Consider the following 17,647-nt stretch of genomic DNA (forward strand, 5'->3'; position numbering starts at 1 on the left):
TATAGATATTTGCTCTTCTACAAGTTCTAGTTTTATACAAAAGTTGTAGAGTGCACAAGTTATTACTTGAAAGTTTTGTGAGAAATGTTTTTCATTTTTAAGAGGAATAACATGAAAGGAAAGATCTATGTATATCACTGTTAACAAGATTCAAACATAGCTAGAGAAACCATATTAGCTTAGTTTGTGAATACATAAGCCAAGATGATTAGTAAGTTGCCAATAATTGTTTTTTGTCCCTGCACAATATATTTTAAATAAATCTACCTGAAGGATATTAATTGGCAACTGCAAAAGGAAACTGCAGACAGCTACATTTAGAGATTATGTGAAGTTCTCAAGTAAATGTTATCCATTGTGACACTTTTTCTTCTACTCTTAGACTTACAGGAAAGCATAGGTAGACTACATCGGACAGTTGATCTGATGTACAGTGACAAGCTCATGAGCCATGTAAGTACATTCATTTTATAACGTTCTGGGCTGAAAACCATATAAGCTTTTATCACCTCCAATCATTCTCACTGCAATCAATCAGTGAATCTGCCATTCACTTGCAGGTACCAAACAGTGATTTTACACATTATGTAAAATGATTTTTATCCATATACATTATTGATTTAATTTATCGTTCAACATGCAGCCAGTTTGTCTAGTCGATCACGACTTGCACATGGTGTTAATATTGTGACCATTGAACAAAGATTTTCAAATTTAAGTGTCAAGAGGCATAATTATGAAAACAATAGGCCACCGTATCATGCAAGGTGTGCGCTCTCACTGAAATATAGTCAAACAGCTGAGGAAGCTTTTGCACAAAGGTTCTGTGTTTAGAGAGCACAGTAATTGATTGTGCCATAAAAGTTAAGGGTATGAAAGTCTATAATTTGGGAAATTTGACAGTTTACTGATTGGTTAGCTTACATCCTTGCCTTGAGTGTTGATAACTCAAGGCAAGGATGGAATCAAAGGCTTTCCAGGTCTATGACTTCAACTTTTTTTCCCCTTCATTCAGCCCGTGCACCTGCTCTGAAACTCTAAGCAGGCATTGGAGTTACTTGTAAAATTTTCTTATCTCTAAAACTGGGTCAAATAATAAATGCACGATGAAGTCCTTCACCATGCAGGCTCCCTGTCTTGCTCAGACAGCTTAGTTTTAAAATATTTTAACTCCCAAGTAGAATTTTTCATTTTGTTGCAGCTATGTAAAAGCAAAAGAACTCATGGAAGGGGTTCAATTCACATTGTTTTTTCACCACAAAGATCTTGCACTGTTAACTACCATCTTATCTGTTGCTGTGACATAATGTGCCGTTTGAGGCAAGAAAATCCTTTTTTTAATTGGCCACAATATTTCACCATTCTTCTCCTAATGTGTGCAACTTAAAGCACAGCAGCTGGTAATAACACTAGGAAAATGGAGCAACCGATGCACGTGTTGTTGGTCCCCTTTTGTATTGTTTAGTGTAAAGAGCCCCTGATGGGACAAATCCATGACATTTAGTCAAATTAAACCTTGCACTAGGTCACAATTATGTGCGACTCCTTAACTCATGCAGTGATGCTCAGTGGCAAGAGACAAACCCTAAAAATGGGCCTAATTCAATGCCACTTTCTTAAGACCATTCCATTTGGTTTGTACATAAGATCTTTTTTCACCACATTAATAAACACTTCTATGTAAAATGTGTTTTATATCTAATTGAGCCACACTGTTTTGCATTTGGCTTGCAGAGGTATATTCGTTCGTTAAACTCTTGCCAAGACACCTCAACCCTGTAAATGTGTTATAAACATTAATCACTATCATTGTCACCGGGCAAGTTTCATAAAACACATTTTTACTGTGCGACTTGCAATGAGATCTACATTTTTAAAAACCTCATGAGATGGATTAATTTGATTATTTTAATGTGTAGTTAATCTGTACATTACATTAGGCATACTTGAAATGCCAATATGTATAGCACAAGTCAGCACCTCGGGTAAACAAGGCACCAATTAATAAGGAAAATGAATGACCACTCATTTCATTAACCTTTAAACTGCAGAATTCATTGAGGATGAAGGAGGTTTTTCCAAACCGTTATTAGGAATAAAATACTTATCGAAAGAGACCATAAGCTGTTTAGATATATTGAGCAGAATTGAGTAGGTGTTCATGTACATCTGTAGGGGTTGTTTTCTTTGAGGAGATTGTGTTAAAATAGCATTAAGTTAATGCTGAAGAAAAGCAACGCCACTGTTTAATTGTGGTGTTTGTTCAGTGATACCGAAACTAGTTTACCATTCCTTTACTGATTACGCTGTATGTTAACATAGGAGAGGACTGACCTAGACGTTGCTTTATTTATATGGAATGTTTGTAAACGTTGCAGTAAGTATTACGAGTCACACTTGAGATTTTAAGGTTAGCAGCTACCTTTGCATTCTCATATCTATACTGCAAAGCATTATTTATGACTTTTTTGTTTGGTTGTGGGCTTTGCAGTTTGTAGTGATATATTCTTTTCTGATACCATCATTAGTGAAGGCTAATTTCTGAAGGTAAACCTGTCATGTAATTAATGTCACTATAACTTTTTTGTTTTTTAACTTCCTTAAAACATTGTGCTTTTATTTGTGATTCTAGGTAATATTGTTGTTGAAAATCTCTTCAATGTAGTAAAACTATCTCTCTAAGGAACAAACTCTGCTTAAAATCACCTCCTCATTTTCACACCTGTAGCACTTCATTTACTCCTTTCCCCATCTATTTGGGAGGTTAACTCCCTGAAAGCTACATATTGTGTCCTATGTGGCTCCTTTCTCTTTCTGCAGTTCCGCCGCTGTAGTTCCGCCGCTTCTGCTACAATTAATAGAGAAATAACTCACTGCAAATGTGGTCTCTGTTGTGTAGAGGCACAGAGTTTTTCTCTCATCTATTTAGTTGGATCTGCTCTTCCCCAGCTGCCTTCCATGAAGATAAGGAAAGGACATTGAAACTCAGTTGTCCCTGTGTGGATACGGAGCACCCTTCCTTCATTGTAGGTTCTCAGATAGAAAAGGAGGAGAAAAATGATTTGAATACATGCACACAGCAGTGTGAAGCAATCACTATTCATTTTTATGTTGGTTTAAGGTATTTGGCTAGAAAAATCACTTTGTCATTGATTACCAGCTATTGTTAGTTACATTTTTTTCCTTTCTGTAAACAAGCCAAGTAATGAGACAGCAAATTAGTAGCTATAGTTCATATTGACTAATATTTCTATATTGCTGTATGCCAAATTCAAAGGCATTTGAACTCCACTGTTAAATGTTCCTCAGAAGCCATTGGAGAGAGCCAACACAGAGTGGACTACTTAGAATAACCTTGGAATAATCTGGTCTTTGTATTAATTGTGCCAAGACCAACTGTATCTTACGAGAGAAAATAAATTAATGGAAAAACAAATTCCAATAGATTTCATGGAGGTAAAATTGCCAGAGTTGGTCACGCCATTTACCTTAGACATTCATGGAAGGTCTGTGTTCTATGGGCCAATGAAAGTAACTCAGCGAATCTGATTGGTTCCATTTCACCTAGTGTTTTTCCCTGGACACCCATACATCATCTTCCTTGGTTTAACACGTTGACATTCAAATGAAAACCAAACAAGAAGGTACTGCTGTACACACGTGTTAATATAACTTTTAAAATGTATTGATTTGGTAGCTCAGTGAGAAAGCTGGATAAATGACTGCATGTGTTCTTGTCTCTTGATAAGTGTTCCAGAGTTCATTCCAGTTCAAGTTGGGAATGTTCCATTTGATTTGAAGCTTCCTTCAACCTCTTAATTGTGTATGCCTCCTGATGTAATTCTTAAAAATCTTCATCAAGCCGAATTTAGTTGGATATTTACAAGAATATGGAGCCAGGTAGTTTTTGTTTTTAATTTGGTATTCATCCCAACTTATTTCAGTTGGTATATCAAAGGTGCCCAAGAGGAGTTCAGTAAAGAATTTTACATTGACTGTTTTGATTTGTGTGTTGCCCTCATTAACATCAAAACTTCGATAATCCATTGGGTTTATATAATAATTTCTATATATACTAGCTCCACTGTTACTACATTAGTTAGAAATCCCTTGATAAAAGGAGTTATGCTTGTGCGCATTTTTTAATTATACAAAATAAGCTTTCATTTTTTAGGCGTTAATAACAAAAGTGTACATATTTCCTGTATTCCCAAGTATCTGGTAAACAGTTTCTCAAATTATATTCCCTATTTGAAATCTTCCTTCAGAGAGACTCGTGAAATTTTGTGTATCTACCAATAGAAATTAGCCATGGTCTCCTATAACCTCTATCAGCATGCAACCAAACATGTTAGGATTTGGTTTTCAGCTGTATAGTTGTTCGTGAGGTGACATTACCATTATCATTGGATTAACTCTTTAACTTTGGCTCCACCTACAATTTGGGAGCCAAGAGTACATGTTTTGATTGGACAGAAGTGTGTGCTTCCACAATAAAGTGCTTGCCAACCACACACCTGTGATCATTGTTGATTTATCCAGTTACCTGAGCTTTAATTTTCACTGTAACACACAAACCATTGTAATGTTATTAAATTGTCATAGAGAACTAGATAATTTTTGACATTTTTCTCTGGCAGCAGTACATATGGGAGTAGGCAGTCATTAAAGTTCATGAATTTTTTGACCTGGCTTGTCAGTGCATTCATAAGTTTGACCAATTGGCGTTGCCCGTGCTTTTTTTACTTCATGAAAATTGGTTTTATATGTTCGCCCTCATCCTCTGACTCCTTTTGCCTATTTTAAATGTTTCCTCCATGAGTTACCAGCGTTCTTGATGTCCTATATCAATTTTTTGTTTGACTCCCATCTTGAAAAATAATTTATTAGAAGGAGGGCTACCCCTAAGCTGGAAACACGGGAGGCCAACATGGACTGTTACGTAAGAGCAGTAGAGTAGGTATATAAGGTGATGAGAGGATGCCCAGAAAAGTTCTTAAAAATATGGTCATGCTTGACGCATTGTGATGTGATTGATTATTGCAACATTTTTGTAGTAAATGAAGATGCAAGATAGTAGGAATCTCAAGTTACAGGTAAAGTTGGAAGTAAGTAAGCACAAAGGCCCAATCTGTAGCAGCATCCTTGCTGCTCAGCTCATGTATTCCATTGACATTCACTCAAACCATGCACACATCAGCATTCTATTACCTCACACTCACACTGGCTGAGCAGTAGGGGATATAAAACTGAGGAGCGAATGCATGGCATAGACCTGAAGATACCACAGTGATCCTATGCCTCGGTGTCTTTAACCACTTTTTAGGTCTCGCTGTGTCAGCGCGCATGCGCTGCTCGGAGAGACTTTAGTATGTGAGTTTTCAAAGTGCTGCTGGCTGGCCTAGCGCTTGCATTCACGTGAGCGTGCACGCGCCAACGCCACCTTCAGCAGCACTTTGAAAACTCACCTACTGAAGTGTCTCCGACAGCGCATGCGCACTGTCTAACCGGTGTGTATTTACTTCCTGTTATTTAGCCGGAGTACCCAATCCCAACATGCCCCTTTCTACAAGATAAGCTTATAACCAATGCCTAACTTATAACCCATTGACTCGCCGAAGTTTTCCCCATTACTTACTTTGTGAAAGCTGCGTTTTCTTACGTCCGTACCATTCCTTTCCCTATCGGGTCCAAATCGCGCTAGACCTACGGGCTTCTTATACTATTGCTACCTCCGGTCAAAGGGCACATCTCAACTTTAAAAAAAAAAAAAAAATAGGTTCGAGGCATATGAGCTGCAGATTATACACTGTACATAGATCGCCATCTGGTGTTGGGCCGGATGTTTGCAGTTTGTTTTTCTTCTTGGACAGTCTTTGGAAGTCACGAGTTCGGTGACTCCTCCTTCGGTCCGTACTGCGCATGGGCTTCGGCTCCATCCTCAGATTGTGTTTTTCCGCCATCGGGCTCGGATGTAATAATTCGTGCTCCGGCTTCGAACCCTTCCAGTTCGACCTTCGACGAAAAATCCTCGTCCATCGAGATTCTTTAGACGAAATCGACTTCTTCATCTCTCTCTTCGGCACTTCTTCGATTCCAGGCATCGGCAGCGGCCTTCGGGCCTATCTCGACTCCGGTCTCGGCCGATGGAAAGGACTCCCTTCAAGAAGTGCTCAAAATGTGGGTCTAAATTTCCCCACACCGACCTCCATCAGGTGTGCAACCTCTGCCTCTCTCCCGAACACGAGGCCCGAGACTGCCCCGCCTGCAAGTCCTTTTCGTTCGAAAAAGACTATTCGGGATCGACGAGCTCGACGCACCATGACGCACTCATCGACCTCGGCTCCACCTGACATCTTCGGAGAAGACACCGGAGCTTCGGGACAGCAGCACACCGAGCTTCCGAGGCCGACGACTCCGACGTGGAGGAGATCACACCAGCACAGAGGGTCGTGAGTACTCTACCCCCTCCCACTCCCACGCCCATACCGAAAGAGACTCCGGTTACCCCTTCGCCTCCGGGCCTAGGGAAAGCCAAGCATACTGCTTCCATCACCCCACCTTCGGGCCCGGTGAAAAAGCATCACAAGTCTCCTGGCGGCTCGAGCCAGCCTCCTAGCGGCGCCGAAAAACATTCTTCGGCACCGAAGAAAACAAGCTCCGCTCCGAAGCCATCGGTGTCGAAACCTGGCCTCTCGGTGCCGACCAAACATAAATCCCTCGGCACCGACGCTTCCGTGTCGAAGCCTGCCTCGGCGCCGACCAAAAAATCGGACACACCGAGAAAGCATGGCGCGGATAAACCATCAAAGCCTTCGGTTCCGAAAACATCGGCACCGATGGAGGAATCGGTGCCGGAGGAGCTTTTCACCCCGGATCCTCTTCAAAAGACTTTAACAAAGGATCCAAGGACTGGACATTTAATTTTGTCTTCTAAGAAAATACTTTTGGACAAGCCAACTCCTCCTCCACCACCAAAACGGAAGGACTCTGCCACATCCCTGTTCAGAGTACCCTCCCCACCACCTCCACCTCCACCTCCTCCACCCCCTCCATCTCCGCCCCCACCTTCTCCACCCTTGCCTCATCGGTCTCCAACCCCGTCTCCAGACCCTGATGACCACGGAGATCCATTCTATGATCCCACAGATGCCCCGTAGGACCCCACTCCTCCGGGAACACCTGACCCATGGGAGGATTATCACAATCTCGATGTCCCAGATGTGCCTCAGGATGATCTCTATCCATCCAGGCCATCTCCACCAGAGGACTCCCTGGGGTTCCGCCACCTCTTACAATGGGCGGCACATTATCACGGGGTGGAGTTACACAGTGATCCAGTTGAGGAAGACTTCCTACTTGACACATTTGACATAGCAGATAAATCCACCGCTATATTACCCATGCTTAAAGGGGTGACCAAGCATGCCACAGAGGTTTTCAAAGACCCCGTCCGAGCTAGGGTCTTAAACCCCAGAATAGAAAAGAAGTACAAGGCAGCCCCCACGGATCCTGTCTATATTAAAGGACCTGCGCCCCTAGACTCATTAGTGGTTTCCACAGCTAGGAAGCGCTCCAACTCTGTCATCTGGTGAGGCTCCACCACCTGATCAGGAGTCCAAGCTCTTAGATGCGTCAGGCAAACGCACTGCCTTGCAAGCTGCCCATATGTGGCGCATCGCCAACACGCAGTCGCTGCTGGCGAGGTACGATAGAGCGCACTATGATGAGCTGGAGGCTCTCTTGCAACATCTCCCAGAGAAATATAAGAATAAAGCTCATGAACTGATACAAGAGGGAAAGATTATTACCAACATCTCTATTAAATGTGCACTTGACGCAGCAGACACGGCGTCCAGGGCTATAAACACCAGTGTTCTGCTTCGCCGCCACGCCTGGCTCAGGATCTCAGGCTTTAAACCAGAGGTCCAAGCATCTATATTAAACCACCCTTTTGACCAACAATACTTATTTGGCCCAAAAGTAGACGAAGCCCTGGAAAAAATGAAGAAGGATACAGATACGGCGAAGTCTATGGGAGCCCTACAATCACAAACCCCTAGACGCTCCTTTCGCCGTTCCTCCTTTCGAGGCTCTGGCAGAGGTTACTCTTCCGATAACGCCACCGCGTCCTATAAGTCCCCTCCTCAGAATACCTTCACAAAGGGCTACCAAAGAGGTGGATATCGAAGAAACAATAATAAAGGCAGGGGCAAAACCAACACCGCCCGTTCTGCCACACCGCCCACACAATGACTTTCCCCCGCTCCCCCCAGACCATTCCACTCCGGTCGGGGGTAGACTACAAGACTTCCTTCAAACCTGGGAGGCAATAACATCAGACAAATGGGTGACCCAGATTATTCGGTCAGGGTACTGTCTCGAACTAACTTCTACCCCCCCCAAATATTCCACCCAGACACCGTGCGATGTCACAAGAACATACCACACTTCTGAAACAAGAGGTACTCTCCCTCCTGCAAAAACAAGCGATAGAGCAGGTACCCGTCAATCAGCAAAATCTAGGGGTCTACTCTCTGTACATTCTCATACCGAAGAAAGACGAGACCCTACGGCCCATTCTAGACCTCCGGCCTCTAAATGCATACATCCATTCAGACCATTTTCATATGGTAACTCTTCAGCAAGTTCTCCCACTCCTCTGTCAGGGCGACTTTCTCACTACACTGGACCTGAAAGACGCATACTTTCATATTCCAATACACCCTGCTCACAGAAAGTACCTCCGATTTGTGGTGGACGGCCAACATTATCAGTTCAAGGTTCTCCCCTTCGGGGTCACAACCGCACTACGGGTGTTTACCAAATGCCTGGCAGTAGTGGCAGCACACCTCAGAAGACAAAACATTCACGTCTTCCCCTACCTGGACGACTGGCTCATAAAAGCCGCGTCCTACCACCAGTGTGTGCAGCATACAAACACTACCATCTAACTACTCCACCAGCTAGGCTTTACGGTGAATCACCAAAAGTCCCACTTGATACCGTCTCACACAAAGCAATACCTCGGTGCCACTATAGACACCTCAAAAGCTATAGCCTATCCCAACTCAGCCAGAATCGCAAGCATGCAAGCCCTGCGCCAAAAGTTCCTTCTTCAGCACTCTCTCCTAGCAAGAGTGTTCATGAAACTAATAGGGATGATGGCGTCTTGCATTTTCATAGTGCCCCATGCAAGACTTCACATGCGTCCACTCCAAGAGTGCCTAGCACGCCAGTGGAACCAGGCCCAGGGACAGCTGACGGATCTGGTGTTGGTGGACGGCCGCACCCATCGATCTGCAGTGGTGGAACACCACAAACCTTTCCAAAGGGTGACAGTTCCTGGACCCGGTTCCCCAGGTGATTCTAACAACGGACGCATCGCTCTCCGGCTGGGGAGCGCATCTATTACACCTCACGGTGCAAGGTCTATGGACGCCACAACAGAGGTTACTCCACATCAACCATCTGGAGTTACTGGCGATCTTTCTAGCCCTGAAATCGTTTCAGAAGCAAATTTCAGCCAAGGCAGTCCTCATTCGCACAGACAATAGGACTGCAATGTATTATATTCAAAAACATGGGCGACACACTCTCCCCAGCTCTCCCGCTCAGCACAGAGCATATGGAGATGGGCAATTCCACAAAAAATCTTTCTCCTGGCACAACACGTCCCAGGCATACAAAACACCATGGCAGATCTGCTCAGCAGACTAACGCAGCAAATGCACGAATGGGAACTGCATCCACAAGTTCTTCACCCATTCTTTCACAAGTGGGGGCATCCTCAGATAGACCTCTTCGCCACCCACGAAAACAAAAAATGCCCAAGCTTCGCCGCCAGATACCCACACCCATTGTCCAAAGGCAATGCGATATGGATGAACTGGTCAGGCAGATTTGCATACGCCTTTCCACCTCTCCCACTAATTCCGTTAGTGGTAAGGGAGCTACAACAGCACTCCCTCACACTCATTCTGGTAGCCCCGACATGGGCCAGGCAGCCGTGGTACACCACACTGCTACAGCTATCGGTGGTACCACATCAAAAACTGCACCTGTCCCCATGCCTCCTAACCCAGAACAATGGAGAAATCAGGCACCCGGACCCAGCTCAGCTCAACCTTGCGATCTGGCTCCTGAAATCTTAGAATTTGGATACCTTAACCTTCCCCCTGATTGCATGAACATTATCAAGGAAGCCAGACGTCCTACCACTCGAGCATGCTATGCCGCAAAGTGGAAGAGATTTGTTGTTTACTGCCGTAACAATACAATCAACCCTTTAGATGTATCCATACAGCACATCATATGCTATCTGCTCCATCTTCAAAGGTGTAACCTGGCGTACTCATCCATCCGTCTACACCTAGCAGCAATTGCTGCTTCCCTACAAAACAGACAGCATTTATCACTGTTCAGAGTGCCTGCTATTCAAGCCTTTATGGAAGGCCTGAAAAGAGTAATTCCACCCAGGGCACCACCCTCACCTGTATGGAATCTAAACATAGTTCTTACAAGGCTAATGGGTCTGCCTTTCGAACCAATGCATAAATGTGAACTACAGTTCCTCACTTGGAAAACAGCTTTCCTCGTAGCTATCTATTCCCTTAGAAGGGTTAGCGAAATACAAGCGCTTACTATACAAGAACCCTTTTTACAAGTAAATCACAGCAAGGTGATACTTCGCACAAATCCCAAATTTCTGCCCACGGTCATTTCCCCCTTCCATCTTAATCAATCGGTGGAGTTACCGTTTTTTTTCTCGCAACCTCAATCTGTTGCGGAAAGGGCTCTACATACACTTGACGTTAAAAGGGCCTTACTGTACTACATACAAAGAACGCAACCTTTCAGAAAGACTAAACAGTTGTTCGTCTCCTTCTCTCCACCGCATAAAGGCAACCCCATTTCAAAATCAGGGATAGCTAGGTGGATTGTAAAGTGTATACAAATTTGCTATCACAAAGCAAAAAGAACATTATCTGTTCCACCTAAAGCCCACTCTACAAGAAAGATAGGGGCTTCTATGGCTTTTCTAGGGAACATACCCTTAGATGACATCTGCAAGGCAGCCACATGGTCAACACCGCACACCTTCACAAAACATTACTGTGTAGATGTGCACTCCAAACAACAAGCTAGTGTGGGCCAGGCTGTACTAAAGACACTGTTGCAAACTACTGCAACGGATACCGGTGGTCGCCGCTAGGGTTGGGTACTGCTATATAATCTATGCACAGTGAATAATCTGCAGCTCATATGCCTCGAACGGAATATGCTACTTACCAGTATGCATCTGTTCTTGGCATGTAGAGCTGCAGATCTATACACGCCATCTGCCTCCCCGTCTACCTGTATCCGTTCCAGGCTATCTTATTTAGATACAACACACATGGGTTTCTTCACTATTATCACTACGCTCCATCTTTTCCCTGCTGGCGAAAAACAATCTGAGGATGGAGCCGAAGCCCATGCGCAGTACGGACCGAAGGAGGAGTCACCGAACTCGTGACTTCCAAAGACTGTCCAAGAAGAAAAACAAACTGCAAACATCCGGGTCCAACACCAGATGGCGATCTATGCACAGTGTATAGATCTGCAGCTCTACATGCCAAGAACAGATGCATACTGGTAAGTAGCATATTCCTTTCTTTCAAAAAGAAAAAACGTTACCCTTTTTGAACACGTGTATACACACATTTTACTATTTCTGCCATCTTTGAGTGTATTACTTTAACATAGCGATGACCCCTATACAGTGGTGGCTGGTGACATTTGAAAGTGGTGGGGCGTAAAACAATTGTTAAACTTCACCATCGCGAGCGAGCGTAGCGAGCGAGCCCGAACCACCTAAGGGGGGTTTGGGGGTGTTCTCCCCCCAAGAAAATTTTGAAAAATGAGTGGGCAAATGGTGCATTTTCAAGCAAATTTGAGAGAGCAGGGAGGTTAATAAAGCAATTGTGAAAGTGCAGTTATTACATTAATAGAGATGTCATATAACATAGGTAGACGCTTATTCAGTATAACCACAAAGCTTCATAATAGACTTCGCGATACAATGCATTTCTGAGTACCTCACAGATGCTTTTTATTTAACAAACAATTAAACAGGTTGCAAACTAGCAGCATTCAACATATTGTTCACTTTTTGTAGATAAAATCAGCACGTCTATCTCTAAGAGCAGCAAACTTTTCAATAACTTGAATGTTAAAGTCTGGTATTCTCTTAACTAGGTCTCTCTCTATAGAGAGCATAGCTAAAGCATTCAGTCTTTCCTGAATCATGGTGTTCCTCAAGAATGTCTTTATTCTGTTCAAAGTGGAAAAACATCGTTCCGCCTCTGCTGTTGTCATTGGAGTGGTTATGACTATTTTTAGTAAAGCCACTGTCTCTGTAAGTGACTTTTCCATGTTAAGGTTCCGAATCAAAGCAAGCAAAGAAATTGCACCAGTGGCCTGCCGATATACACTCATACTGTAGAGTACAGTTAATTCAGTTCTCAAATCCTCTTTGTTGAGCATAGGGTAAGCTTCCACAGCCTTATTCAGTGCTTGCTCAGGGAAGGAGTTTTCATATTTTGCAAACAAATCACTTTTCAGTAACGTGGCACTGACCAAATGGTTTGTAAAAGAAAAACGTCCCTTTGCCTGCACAGTTATAGTGTCGCATATCTCTTTTGCAATTCGGACCAGACTGCTGATGTTTTTTCTGCGGTTGGAGAAAGTAGAATCATTTGGCAGTCTGCTATCTAAATTGTCAACCCCTTCTCTGACTTTGTTAATGCAGGTGACAAAGTCAGTGGTAGCTCTTTCCACACAGACAGTATCTATTTCACATTTTTGTAACCTCTCATATAGTACGTCAACATGAGGCATTAGGTCATGAAACAAAAACAGCAAAAACTGGAACTCCCTGTCTTGCAGTGTTCTAGCAAAGCCACGGGCCTCACTCCGAGTTTTGTATTCAAAGTCATCATTGGCTTCTATGGTGTCGAAACATTTTTCAAGGTCAACCCTATGTTGGTATATTAGGCTGATTGTACGTATGTGAAAATTCCAACGAGTTGGGCCTCCCTTTGGAATCCTTCTGTTGACGATCGTATGAAGTACCTCCGTTCTTTTGGGGGAACGTGAGAAGAATGCTGCCATTCCTCCTACATCCATAAAGAATATCTGTGCCTCAGAGATCTTTCCTACTGCTTGTTGCATAATCAGATTAAGTTGGTGGGCATAGCAGTGCACATAATGGGCATTAGGGTACACATCTCTAATTTTTTTTTGTACTCCACCGGAGGTTCCACTCATTACTGCAGCACCATCATAGCTTTGTGCAATCAGTTTTTGTTTTTGAGGCTGCTCTGGAAAAATCAAGTTTAGTTCTTGTAGAATAGCTGAAGAAATGCTTTCTGCACTAGAGTCTTTTCAATGTGTAAAACCATAGAACCTCTCCACAACTCTGCTGTCATTGTCAAGGTACCGAAAGATCAGTACAGACTGTGTTTTAGTGGCCACATCAGTGGTGTCATCAGCCTGAATAGCCACAAAGTCGGTGTTTTTCAACTCTTGCACGATATTGCTTTTTACAATCTCTAGCATGCACTCAAGCAGTTCATTTTGTATTATTTTAGAGGTGCCCTTGAAGACTGTAGCACTTGCTAGATGTGCTTCCATTTCACGGTCTATGCTTGATATTAAATCCACAAGGCCTCTGAATATACCAGGATTTGCGGAACTTTGAGATTCATCATGCCCTCGTAATGCCAGTTCAAAAGCACCACAGAAACGAATGCAATCAATGATTTTTGATAGTATGTGTCTATTCCTATCAACTGCTTCATTGTGTTTCTTTATTGTTTTGCGGTAGGCATCGCTTATGTGGGCTTCAATCGGTGTGTCTCCCAACATTCCCAGTCTCGTCAGGTTTTCCATATGTATTTTTGTGTGTGCATGCTTCTTTACTTTATCTGACAGATGTTTCAAGTCTTTCACTCCTTTTTTTGTCCAAGGAATTTCACCACCAAACAGCAAGCAGGGGAAGCAGAACAGAGTATTTGTTGAAGTACACCCTGTAAGCCAATCAACTTTTGTGTACCAGGTGTTTGAGAAAGAACGTGTGTAAATCTTCCCTCTGTCTTGGGAACTTTGTTGTAGGTTTAGGTCTGGCCGGTGGGGTCCTAGTTGTTTTACAATTAGTTTATCTTCACGTTTCAGTCCAATGAACGGCTTTGCAAGTAGTTGCTCTACTGTATTCATGGTGTTACCAATGTTAATTTTACCTGTCAATAATCAAGTACAACGTATGAGGTTCGGTGCATGTGGAGGCCACCCACCATGTAGACAACTTACATAGCCCTTAACTACTAGAATGTAAAATACAGCAGCGGTTTCCTTACCTTAAACGCTGGGGTTGTTGACTGTTGTAGAGGCGCAAGTGCAGCAAAGGAGGTTGGTGCCTCTTCTTCTTTGCTTTGAGGCTTTACCAGATGCTGAAAAGCAAATATAACAAAATGTAGTTGTGTCACCCAAACACATAGACTGTTAATCATAAAGAACCACAGGCCTCGGATCATACATAAAACAGATTCATCCTGTGACTTCAGTGTCAAGTTGTACCTATTGCACAATACACATTGTCTTATACCCCAATGTGTTCTTTGTCTGTATTTATTTTTAAAAGTGGAAAAATACAGAAAATCATTCTTCTTGTGAGTAACTTTTCATGCTGTTCTTCACGAATTCTAGGCCAATAGCTGAACAGATTGTCTTATTTGTTAAGATAGGAGTCGAAATCTTAGTGACAATTGGAATGTTAAGAAATCTGTTTCGGAATCGATCCAGGCAATAGATGCCCAAAAATATGCTATTGTGGGTGTAATTTATTCTTTATTGTAATGCCCATTTATTTTAAATAAAGCAATCTTTTACTTTTTAAATGCAGTCCGTTTTCCTTAAAGGAAAATGGGATGCGTCCAGAAAAGAAAATGAGGATATAGGTACTCCCTTCCCAAATCCCCTTTTGCCGTACATTATCATAATATGCAAACTTCCCTGAGCAGTTGCATGCGTGAAAATTGTTTGCGAGGTATGGCCTTGCATACAAAGTAAACGACATGCAAGAAACCAGCTCAATGCCTTTTGTATACAATTTCTAAAGTCGTGCAGAGCTCTGCATTAGAGTATAAACTAGCACATACTAACTGAGCACGCCGTGAGCGTGTTGGACTGCCAGGTGAAATCAGCATTTTCTCTTCTACAGTAAAGTGGTACCCTTCACATGTTCCTCACACCTCCCCATTTCACAAGTTTCGAGTATCGTAGCCGAGTTATTTTAAGACTTGATTACTGAATGGGATTTAAAAAAACATCTCAACTTCCCCGTTATTCTGATGAATAAAGCAGTTTTACTGAGGCGTGATTACTGTTTCTTTCAGAACGTGTATTCCCTCCCGCTGCGCCTCCTACGAATAAAATCAATGTCTGCACAATCTAAACCCGACATTCCTATTTTTAGAAAATGCAAATCAACCAATAGAGGAACTGGCAGTGGCTCTGAAGGAACCATCATTTCTACCACTCAGCACACTACAGATATTCAGGGAGACAGAAGGACTTCAGACAAGGGGAAGGCATGAACATTTAAAGGAAACAGCCAAGAGATTCCTTTCCATGTCTGAAGGTATAAAACGTAAGTCCCCTATCTTAAACATCACCTGCCACCAACCATCAGTCTGTCATCCTGTGTTATGCTCTACTGTGTGTGGACTCGGAGGTATATTATACATATACCCCCAGCCACCGGTACCCTTGCACTCTGATGATGGATCCTCAATCAGGAGTACTCTCAAAGGAGGGAGTGCTGATTTCCTGCTGCAATGAGGACAAACACAAGCCCATGCCTGAAAAGATCGAACAAAAAATGGATGCCAAAGCTGCTTTCCCATGAGATGATTGTGGACCCTACAACCTGGGTGTCAAGCTGGTGGGTGTCGACCGTGGGTATAGTGCAAATATCCCAATTTATTCACAGCCTAAGAACCAGTGACACAGAGGCATTAACACATCCACTCAATGGAGCAGAACACGAGATTCCAACAGAGAGGTATACCGTATTTAATAATGTCTCTAAATTCGAAATCACACCAAGAAACGTGGATGAAAAGTCTAGACTACTGAATGAACATCAATCCATAACAAAAAGTTCTAGTCTTATTGTCAACTGCAAAGCCAGTTTTCCAAATGAGAACCAGCCCGGACCTCAGAATCGGGGTGTTGGTGATGCTGTCCGTAATATGTGTGTTTTTCCTAGTGCCAATATACAGCGCTAATCCGCGCCAGATCGCTATAATTGGAACCCGTCAAATAGTAATACGCTGGAAGATAAGAGGAAACACAAAACTGTGCAGATAGACGTCTGTTATTTTACAGCGCTTACATGCAGCATTGGCAAAAATGTTGATATGTGCTGTATAAAATAGAGGCTCCTAATATACAGTTCGCGCGTTTCATACCGAGGCTCCTCCGAGGGCAGTTCCCAGTTCCGTGAAACACGTGTTTGCAGCAAATGAGGATTTTGTGACAGACAGTGTTGCGGATCACACTGATTTCTACAAAATGCCAGAGGATATTGTAATGCAAAACGGCACGACAATATCATAAAATACCCTACCTAATTTTTCATTTTATAGCAACACTCGCTGTAGAAAAATCATATACAATAAAGGTTGCTGCTTGTAAAGCAATGCCGTGTGCGCCCGGATAAAGTAAGATTCGATGTCCCCGACGGTGCCAAGCCGCAGCAGCAAATAATAATAGTCTTGGTTCCGGTTCAGCATGTGTCTGCTTTCCCTCGCCAGCCCCCCCCTAAAAAAAAGCTTTGCCCCGGGGGTAGTTTAAGTTAAAGAGCAGTCACAGCTCAGATGTTGTGCGCAGTTAAATATTTCTCATAAATACATATTTTCACACCTGCGAGTGCACACAGGTCAGAACGGTCATATTAAGGAAAAGCAGTCAGCAGCATGTTCAAGACTTACAGATGACTGAAAGGTAGATGATGCCAGTATTATCAAAAACACCCGTTGAGTTCAAAGCTGCCAACACTTCCAGGTTGTACTGTTGGCAACTTGTAAGCTTTTCCTTACTAGTCAGGCCTACAGCAGAGATCAGGCCTCTCGCACACTAACGGTAACGTACGTAACGCTCGCTCACACTCACAGGCCTGATCGGATCGCCGCTTTACCAACAGTCCACAGCATACCCCCAGGGGCCTGGCAAAGAGGGCAGAGGGGGCCTGGCAAACAGGGCTGAGGGGTACCTGGCACAGAAGAGACCGTGGCTCAGAGGCCTGAGGGGCACTAGTCTTGACTCACAGAGGGCTGACCCCGCTAGCCTGCGCATGAGAGTTCTCTTGTAATAACTTAAGAGACTTTCAAAACTGCCTCTTTTACACCTGTAGGCGGCACCAATGTAACTCCTAAAGCTACATACCTTACGTCAGTCATTTATGATTTTAAAGTAAATTCACGCCCGCCTACCTTGAATGTAATTTTATCGACGTAGCTAAAGAAAATGGGGAGCAGTTGATCCAAATGATCGACGAATCAATAACGACGATGTCTTGATGAAATGAATCTCGTCACGGACG

General features: G+C 43.2%; 1 protein-coding gene across 3 annotated transcripts in view; it reads left to right on the plus strand.

Moving 5' to 3' along the window:
• The window catches only part of USP25 (ubiquitin specific peptidase 25), a 439,609-nt gene that overhangs the window by 255,318 nt on the left and 166,644 nt on the right, over positions 1-17,647 (plus strand). For all 3 annotated transcript variants that reach the window (XM_085623051.1, XM_085623052.1, XM_085623053.1), the window contains exon 15: positions 383-453. In XM_085623051.1, the coding sequence (XP_085479177.1) occupies positions 383-453 (71 nt within the window). The remainder of the gene's footprint in view (positions 1-382; positions 454-17,647) is intronic.

Source organism: Triturus cristatus, chromosome 8, assembly GCF_964204655.1.
Source record: "Triturus cristatus chromosome 8, aTriCri1.1, whole genome shotgun sequence".
Classification (NCBI taxonomy): domain Eukaryota; kingdom Metazoa; phylum Chordata; class Amphibia; order Caudata; family Salamandridae; genus Triturus; species Triturus cristatus.